The 10,619-nt window shown below is 30.5% G+C and overlaps 1 protein-coding gene across 1 annotated transcript in view; it reads left to right on the top strand.

The window, feature by feature from the left end:
• The window catches only part of LOC107445097 (glutamate receptor ionotropic, delta-1-like), a 32,409-nt gene extending 31,698 nt beyond the window's left edge, over positions 1-711 (top strand). The window contains exon 12 of the mRNA XM_016059427.3: positions 351-711. Within this exon, the coding sequence (XP_015914913.3) occupies positions 351-408 (58 nt within the window). The 3' untranslated portion in view covers positions 409-711. The remainder of the gene's footprint in view (positions 1-350) is intronic.
• Positions 712-10,619: the final 9,908 nt, after the last annotated feature.

The raw sequence follows: 10,619 nt of genomic DNA, 5'->3' as shown, positions 1-10,619 counted from the left end.
ATTATATATATATATATATATTTTATAACTACTAACACCTAAGTCGAACCTAATACCAATTTTTTGCAATCATCATCCTCTCGATGGATCTGCTGAAAAATATAGACAATGTTTATAGAACTGCCTTTAAATTCAGTGCTCATTAATCAAGCACTTAAAAATAAATGCTGTGTAGAATATGAATTTGAATATGGTTTACTCTATGTTTTGGTTTTTCTCTCATTCAATTTAATGGTCTGAATCCCGGTTCGTGTTTTTCTAACTATTGCTCTATAGTTAAGGTAAAATTATTTATAGTTTTTGAACATTTTTTTATTGTTAGTGGATAAATCCATTTTTTTTTATTCCAGATATAAGCAACGCAAAAAAAGATCCAGAAAGAGAAAACAAGTAATCATGTACAAGTAGATTGATGTTAACTTATTGTATTTTAAAAATGATTATATTTTGAGAAACTCCTCTTCAGAATAAATATTTATTAAACACATTTTATTTATGCTGTTAAAATTTTTTGTACAAATTGTTGAAGCTTGGTTTAATTGTTCGGTTAAACCATAGTATCATGGAAGAATTTCTTTCCAATGCGTTTCATCTTAGAGACAAAATTAGATACAAATTGAAAAAAAATATTTATGTTATATTTGGGTTTTTTTCAAACTTTGTTTCAATGTATTTCTTTAAAGAGAAAAAAGTAAAGTACATATTTGTTCTCTAGCATTAAAGATTCTCTTCCTTACGGAAAATACATACACATAAGAGATTTTGTTGCAAAAAGAAGATTTTCTGACACAAAAGAAATTATCTTGCAGAACAGAAGATCTTCTACTCAAAATAGATTCTTATTCAATAAAAATTCTCTCATATAATATAGATGCTCTTGCACAAAAGATTTTCTCCCGCTTAAAAAAGACAATCTTGCACAAAATATATATCTCATGTAATAGAAATACTCTAACAAAAAATATATATCTTCTAATTTAAAAAGAATCCTTAGACAAAAAGATTGTCTTACAGAAAAAAATTACTCGAGTATTAGAGAATCTCTTGTTGTTGTTGTTTCTAATGCGACTTGCTACACAGGCAAGCCTGCTATGTGAAACCGAGCAAGTTTAAGCCAGAGTGTGCGCTTCTTGTTTTTCAGAGGCGCCATCCTATGGCTAAGAATTCTACTTTAGCCACACGCACGTCACAGCCCATTTTATAGGGCGGTCCCATTCACACATCCATTCATTCATCCTCAGATCGTAATTTTGACCTCAATCGGAGAACGATCGATCTCCAGTCCAGTACCCCTAGAGGTACTGATTTGTTACGGGAGCATGGAGGACTTTTGCGACTCGACAGCAGTCACTTTACTACACGGGGAGTTTTCGGCCGGCGGGGTTCGAACCCACGAACTCTCGGACATGGACTCAACGCCCTACCGATCAAGCTATCCCAGCCTACAGAATCTCTTACATAAATGCATTAAAGATATTACAATAGAAGATTCTTGCAAAGGAAATTATATTATCTTATACAGAAGTAACTTTTTTGACTTTTAGATTCTTTTACATTATAAAAATATAAATTTCCATCAAAAGATTCTTACATCAAAACCTTCTTATATCAAAAGATTCTTATATTAAGACATTTTTACATAAAAAAAAATCTTTAACATGGATGGAGATATTATTTTAATTGAAATAAATTCGTGTGTCAAAGTGAATTTTCTTAAAATAACTTTAGCATATCAACTGATTTAGCTAAAATTCAAGGTTTTTTTTCCCTTTGTATATGAGTCGTCCAAACTGTTTTGAATTTTCAATCAAACGTAATATTTTGTTTAGATGCACGAATACAATAAAGTAGAAAATTGTTCAATTCGTTTTAAAAGTTTTCAAGATATAGCTATAAATACTCAATTAATTCTAAGATGTTCTAACTTTCGACTGCTCTCCTGCCTAAGCTTTTGGAATCATATTTTCCAGATTAAATCTTATCCCCATATTTACAGGGTTTAGAATTCAATATCGTCGGGGGAAAAAGTATTTTTTGTCGTATGTTTTTTGTTTCTAAGTTTTAATGTCTTTTACGTTATACAATACAAACTTTTTTGTGTTTGTTTTAGCTACTTAAAATAATATTGTCTGCTGTGATGAATTATCATTTGTAGGCCCTAAAACCTTACAGACTAGGTCTTAATACTAAAAAATCCAATATAAAATCCAAAGTTATTCACAGTGTTCACTTTTATGATACATTTTACTTCTATAGCAAAATCTCGTATCCAAACAAAATAAATTAGTTTTTCTTTGTAACTTAAAAACCACAAGCGTTGCTGAACTTGTCGCACATCTTTTAAAAAGAAAAGTTTCGTCGTTGAAAATCGTGCAGTCACCATTTCGTTCTGCATCAATTTTAGAAAATTAATGTTAACTTATTACTAGTTGTTTGATAAATATCTCGTTTAGAAATTTTGATTTACTCTAATGTCCTTATAAATAAGTTCCGAAAATATGCGTATTTTTAAGCAAAACCCCTAAAAAGAAGTAAGATTTTATTTGTGTCCATAATAAAATAACGTAGTCAGTAGTATTTTGAGTAGAGAAAGCATCACTATCATGACTGGCGAAAACATCACTTACCATCGTGAGTATTGAAAGCATCACATAGCTTCATGTGAGACAGCAACAATAGCACCATCAATAGAAGAGCATCAATAAGAATCTTAAGTGGTGAGATCTAGCATCATAAATGGGGGGAGCATCTTTTAGCATCATGAGTAACGGTAACGTCTCTTAGCATCATGAGTCGCGGAACCATTTTGAATAGTGGGACAAACACTAGTTCAGCAAGCAGCAAGTAGCATTATGAGAGGCAAAAGCATGATTTTGTATCATGAGTTGTGGGATCATCACTTAATACCATGAGTGTCGAGATCATCACCTATCATAAATTGAGAAAGCAATACTTTGAAGTATGAGGGGCAAGAGCATCACTTAGCATAATACTTTAAGAAAGCATCACATAGCATCATTAGCAGAGAAAATAATCACGAGAACCACACGTTTTACATAGTACATAAGTATAAACACTAATTTTTTCGTTTCACAAGCATTAAAATTCAAAGTAAGTATTGTTTACCTTTTGCTTGTATTACAAGCAAAAGGTAAACAAGGGAAAGGATCGTAGCACATAGTGCTGAAAGCAAGTATTGCATTTCGTTGCAAATAGTGAATTCAATTGATCCTTTTCAAAGCTATTCAAAAACTTAAATGGTTAGTTTCAGATTCATTAATCGCTGTTTCGTTGACGCATAGTCGGAATTCTTAAAAACAACAAAAAAATCGTTGCTTTTTCCATTTGTGATGTTAATTAGCAAAATTATTCTGAAATAAAGAGATTTAAAAAGTAATAATTGAAAAAAATAATTAAAGGTTTAGCTTTTTCAGACACTACCAGAAATGCAGAACCGCTATTGAAGAATGAAAGCTGAATTCGTAATTTTAATTTTCAACTAATCTGTTACTTTTAAAAGACATTGGCAATTGCTCTATTTGAAAATTTCTCAGTTATGAGAAACGAGCTTCATTTTTTGCTTCAAAAATTAGGATTTTAATTATCTAGGTTTTAGAGTCCAGTGGAAGAGTTTTTTCCGATAAAATAATGCGGTATAAGACCATGTGATAGGAGAAATACTGTTTCAAAGTTTAAACAAACATTATCCTCAGTGTCAAGAACAAAGTTTATCATTAGTGTCGCGATACACAGATAATAAAATATGTTGCTGTTTTTACGCAAGCATTTTTTTTTTCTTTTATTTTTAGAAATTTTTGAAATATTATCATATCTTACTTAAAATATATATTTACCGAGACACAGAAAATGACGTAATTGTCATATATGAAAACTGCATGGTAAAATAAAATTATAATTTAATTCAAATTTAAGAGAATTTTGGTACAATCAGCTCTTGATGCGCATACGATTTTTTATTTGCGTGAGAAAAAAATTATCTTCATGTGAGTCACCCGATTTGTTCCTGGGCGTAATTTTCCAATCTAGGAGCATTTAATCACCTACTTTCCTGTTTGACATTTTTTATAAAGAAATATTTTTTATTATTTTTATTTTCATTTATTTATTTTTTAAGTGAGAGTCGATAAAGTCCTCTGGATTGTAGATAAGTTCCCCTATCACAGTGGTTTGGTGATCAAAATGGGCTACTGGTGGCGTAGAGAAGAACTCTCGACCCATAGCAGTATTTCGCATGCTTTCAATATTAGCGTGTGGAAAATCATAGAAGAAAGTGCGTTAGTTTCTGTCTTGATTTACAAATAATTTTAAAAAAATTTTAGTTGAGAAACTATACGGAACTAAAAACTATATTGAATATAGTTCGAAAAGAAAACGTCGTGGAAATTTTAAAAAATATTTTCGACAAATAAATGCGAAAAATGTAAGAAAGGGGAAATATCGTAGTACACTCGTTAAAAAAAAAACATACCACCTGAATAACTTTTGATATAATGATCAAATCTTCGCGTTCTAGAAATAAATCTTTAATGACTTGAGCGGTGACCTCAAATATACTAATAAATAAGTGCAAAAGTATTTTAAGTTACGAAATCAGACACAAAAAAGTACTTTCTCTGAATAAACATACCATTTTTTATTCAATGGATTTGGATTTCTGACCTCCAAAATATATAGGGTAGCAGCAATCTGGGGAATAAGGTCCCAATAGTTTTCTCTAGAGGTCCAAAATTTTAACCCTTTATAAGGGGTTAAATACACGAAATACACGAAAAGTAAAATTAGCATTATAATGTTAATTTTACTTTTTGTGTATTTCTTTATATCTCGAAAGCTTTTTAATTGAATTGAAAAAATTTTGCACGCAATAATAAAATTCGTTTGTCCAAAGATAATTCCATGCAAAAATTAATCTTTAATAACCGAACTAAAAAATAACCATATGGCAAAATACAAATTTGAGCAAAATTGGTAGAATAGGTCCTGAGAATTCTAATTTCAAATATCTGACTTATTTGTAACCAGATATACGGGTCAAAAATCCGAATCCCTTGGAGAAAAAAAATAATCCGTTGAAGGAGAAAAAGGTACGTTTATTCAGAGAAGTTTTCGTTTTTGTGGTCTGATTTTATGACTTAAAATTTCGTCTGCACTTATTAATTATGATATTTGAGGTCACCCCCTCAAGCCATTTAGATTGTGTCCTAGAACGTGAAGATCCGACCATTAAATCCAAAAATTATTCAGGATAATCACATTTTTTTTCGCATTGTACATTCCAGAGAAGAGGGTTGTTGTTGTTAATTTACGTTGCCCTAGAGCTGCACAGTGGGCTATTGGCGACGGTCTGGGAAACATCCCGAAGGATGATCTGAAGACACGCCATCACAATTTTGATCCTCTGCGGAGGGGATGGCACCCCAGCTTCGGTAGCCCGACAACCTGCTCCCGAAGTCAAGCACTTTATGGTAGCACAGTTTAACGAGGACCAATACCGCACACCCTCGGTCCCTACGCAGACTGATCCAAGTGGTCACCCACCCGCACACTGACCGTAGCCAGTGATGCTTGACTTCGGTGATCTACTGGGAACCGTGTCTTAACGATCAGTCCACTGCGGGACCCAGAGAAGAGGGGAGGGCCCAGCCATGATGGAGCCGCCCTTTCCGAGCTTTTACTCGAGCGTTGCAATCGCAAATTGGCTACAAAGCATGCGATTGTCCTAGACGCTCGTTTGATGGCTTTAAGGCCATTCCTACTGCATAAGGTTGACGCACTTTCGATCCTCATTCTCAACCGACGGTGCGTGAACCACATTCAGTAGGGGTGGTTCTTAAAGAACTTTTGAGACAGTGCGTGCGAATGTTTATTGTTGTTGTTGTTAATTTACGTCACACTAGAGCTGCACAATGGGCCATTGGCGACGGTCTGGGAACCATCCCTAAGGATGATCCGAAGACATGCCATCACAATTCTGATCCTCCACAGAGGGGATGGCACCCCCGATTCAGTAGCCTGACGACCTGCACGTAAAGTCGAGCACTTTTCGGTAAAACAGTTTAACGAAGACCAATGCCGCACACCCTCGTTCCCTATGCAGACTGATCCAAGTGGTCACCCACCCACACACTGACCACAGCCAGTGATGCTTGACTTCGGTGATCTGCTGGGAGCCGTGTCTTAGCGATCAGTCCACTGCGGGACGCGAATGTTTGGAAACTGCTTGTAAAACTAAATACTTGCCTGAGTGAATTGCATTGACGTGTGAACGCATATGCAAATCGTGAATGGTGAGTATGATCAAAGAGTTGCATTGATAACTCCAGCACACACACATTTACTTCCAATCTCATATTTAATTAATTACAGTGAGAAAGTTCCTTCAATATTTTTTTTTTAAATTATGGTAAATATTGACACTATGTTTGCACTGAGAAAAGCAACAGAAAGCGTTTGAAAGGAAAAACATCTCAACTTATTAAAATCTGTTAATTGTTGTTTTCTTCGATATATTTTCCTGAACAGCTTAATACAATATCTTTCGCAAGCGATGGTTTATTTTTAATTTGGTTAAATATTTTTCATCTCTAATATTTATTTAGGAAGATCTTCGTTCATCAAACGTCTTGAATGTGTGATTCTCTTAGAAAAAAAATACTAGGTTTTTTCAATACGAACAACTGTACCACTTTCATTAATATGGCATTATAGTATTTCTTATGGCTTTAGAAATACTTTAATTACAAAATATCAGTGTGAAGAAAAAGGGAGAAAAGTGTTGGAAATAATTTATTCACTTATTAAATTTTGAACGTTTCTTTTTGGAATGTTTTTCACGCTCTGAATTTCGCGCATCAAGTGCACCATGATAATATCTGACAAGTGTTTCGAAAGTGTCTTAAAATTTAATTTATTGCTTAAACTTGATCTCAAAATCTTGATATGCGATCTTATTGTTTCTCATTTCCTTTTTTTTTTTTTATCGTTAATCTGGAATTTGATTATAGTTATACTATTTTAGCAGACATTCTGTACTTGATTATTTTAACTTGACAAGGATTGAATGAGTACCCCTTCTATATGCAGATTGATACCTTCTTTTTTAAGAAATCATTATAACTGAAAAAAATAAAGAAATATGAGATAATATAAAGAATCATGTAAAAAAAGCACATTACAGAGGGAAAAAAAATCACTGAAGGGGATCATAAGAGCATAGCTATTTCTAGTGAACTATATATGTTTTTTCCTTAATATTTTTTTAACTTGAAAAACCCTTTGACATTTAGCAGTAGTTGGCACAAACAGTCTTTGTATCGAAGAAGAAAAAAAAAAGGTTTAAAACATCAACAAGGCTTATATCATTTCCAATTCCTGTAATGGGTTTGTATACACTGTAAAATAAAAGTCTCAGCAGAAAAAATAACTAAATTTTTGGTGTTCATAAATCATCTGCTTTTAATTTTTTCTTGATCTTGTATTGCTTTTCTAGTAATGCTTGTGTTAGCTAGATATTTTTTCGACTTCTACATAACTAATTTGAAAATATCGCCCTAAGAGCTCTGGTTAGCCATTAGAGCCAAAGAACTTTTGCTTTTTAAGTTTATTTCAAGAATTTACCACCTATGTCCCGATGAACAAAAAGTAGTTTTAATTAATTAATTAGCTCCTAAATATTAGTAATAATATAAATGGAAGAAATGCACTTTTAAACATTAAGTTACTAAACTAGCTTCTTCAATAATATATCAGATTGCAACCAATTCCAATCACAATTATTACATTTATTTAATATTGCTTTCGTAACAAATGCTAATTTTTTTAAATAGAGATCAGGGGTTTGTCCACGTTGAATTTACTACCGTTTAGCGGTACCTTCACAAATTCAATTTTAGGAAAAACGGTAGTTTCACAAATTCAACTTTAGGAAAAACGGTAGTTTCACAAAGTACTTTTTCTTAAAATTTTATTTTTGTATCCTTAAGAAACGATAAATCTATATTTTTACTATGTTTTTGTGTTGATTTTTTAATATCATTTTTAATTTTTCACATATTATGTCTAAATTTTCACAAAATAGGTACCTCTCAGAAAAACCTAGACAGACCCCTGGAGATAGATATAAGATTTTTTTTTAATGAAAATTTTTTATAATTTGCATTGTAATTTTGTAGCTCTAATCTACTGATCTTACATGCACAGCAAGTAAATAAAAATATTTGTTTACTTAAATTTTTTTAGCTTATTCAAATTTTTCTTATATGCTCATGAGTTAAAACATTAGTAAATCATTAATATTTGAATATAAATTCCATTTTGAACTGTGTGTTAATGTTGTCCCTTAAAGTGTTGTAGTACTTCTAAAAATGGTTGAAACTCCATGGTTTATATTTTTAATTAACTATAAAAAGTGAACACTGAATTTGAATTCAACTAAGACAGTGAGTGTGAAATACTTTTTATTTTTGTACCTAATAAGAATTCATCTATGATTAGCTAAAGTAGTGAAAAATCTTTCCTTTGTCAGAATTAATGTCTGTGCTTCATATTTTATGATTGTATATTGGGCTAAATTATTTGGAAATTATGTATTTTTTAAAAAATTATGTATATTATTAAGATTTGTATATCTATTCCCAGCCTGGTAATTACCTATAATTTTATCCACTTATGAGTAAATCTATCATTTAAAATTTATAATTACTTGTTGATGGGGAAAATTATAATGACATGTTGATGATTTTTGTAATTAAATTATGCATTTTACTGCCAATGACTATGTAAACAATGGTTTTTTAAACTTAAATCATAAATTTACAGCAGTCATTTGTTTATCATTAAGCATTCATTAATGATTAGAAACCATATGTAAACATCTATTATGATTAAAAATTTTGATTTTAAAGCATCCCTTATTTTTATTAATCATTCTTTTTGTAAATGAATATAGGCTCGTTCTAGAAGCTGTTTTTCTCCCCTTGAAATAAAGAAGAAAAAATCAAAATAACAGTATTTTATTTCAGCTTTAAAACTATAAAATAATTATGACTTATTGTTTTTGTATTCCTTTTTAAGAAATTGTTAGAAGAAAAAAAAATTTTACTATTTTACCTTTTTTCTTAAAACCTTCTTTGGAGTATCTTATCTAAATTAAATTTGATGTCAAAAAGTGTTACCAAATCAGCAACAAAAAAAAATTAAGTTAGTTTTTTTCTAGAATTTCTCAATTATTGCTTTGAGAGTATAGAATAAGTTTGAATTTTTTTTAATGATTTTCTATATGACAGCCAGGAAAATATTTGAATGTATGTTTCTGGTGCTTAATAATATTTTCTTTCACTTAATCAAGTCAGAAAGGTATCTTTGATACAGTTTTTGAAATCTTTATATTCAAGGAAAAAATAAGTATTAACAAATTAAATCATTTCATTAAAATATTGTTAGTATATGGATTTCATTGCATTACATACATTCTTATTAAGTTACTTGTAACATTATTCATATCAATTATTGAAGTACAATCCCACTGTTTATGTTCAAAAGAAAAAACTTTTTAACCTGAATTATGATTTGCATACTATCACTATGCTTATTTTTATTGATAATAATGCTCCTTTCCCAATTTATCATTTGTTATTGTATAAGATTATTTTAAACCATTATAATACATTAAGTGGCATATTTTATTCTGTGTCAGATTTAATTTGTCATTACTACATTACTCTTTGAAATTAAGAGAAGATTATTTTTTAACTATCTATATTATATAAAACGCTAATACGTACGTATGTATGTATCAATAAAACCGATGATATTTCTTTTCTTGCGCTGGCAACAGTTTTCATTTTTAATTGATTGGATTCGGCGCGCAAGAGCACGTAGTGAGCATCATATGGCTAAAATAACCAGAGTGAGCATTATCAGGTTGTTCAATTCAGATTCATGCAGGGTGATTCCACACTATTTGTAGCCTGGCATGCTTAAATTTTTTTTTTTCCAATAAATTTAATAAACCGTATATCAAATTAAAGGTCATTAAATGTATTTTATGAATATTTAATTAGTTTTTTTAAAATAATGATGCAAATTCTTTAAATTGCATAAAATGTGAAAAAATTGGGTAAAAAAGTTGCGGACATGACAGAGATGGAAAAAAAAAATTTCAGTTCCAACATTTAATATTTGTAATTAAACATGATATTTTAAGAGATATATTGGATTTGTATAATTAATGACTGTAAAAACGTTATTTTTAATTTCAGTATTTAAATATAGGGTGCTTATAAAAGAACAATTTTGCTTTTTAATGATTTTTTTAAAAAGTTTTATTAAAACAAAGTAGTTAAAAGATTTATTTTCTTAAAAATTGGATTTCTTTCGACTATTTGCAGTGTTGCATTATTGTGATTTTTAAAAAATTATAATTTTTTTTATTTAATATTTTTTAAAGAATTTTCAAATTGGTCATGTCCGCAACGTTGCAGACATGACAAGTTGCAAAATACAATTTTGCTTACTTTTATTTAGCATTTAAGCTTGAAATTCCTATCACAAACTATAAAACTTATAAAATTTGCTTTGTTGCCATTTATTTTCTTAAT

Source organism: Parasteatoda tepidariorum, chromosome 4, assembly GCF_043381705.1.
Source record: "Parasteatoda tepidariorum isolate YZ-2023 chromosome 4, CAS_Ptep_4.0, whole genome shotgun sequence".
NCBI lineage: Eukaryota > Metazoa > Arthropoda > Arachnida > Araneae > Theridiidae > Parasteatoda > Parasteatoda tepidariorum.
Note: the sequence above shows the minus strand (reverse complement) of the source record. Positions and strands in the feature narration are given on the sequence as shown.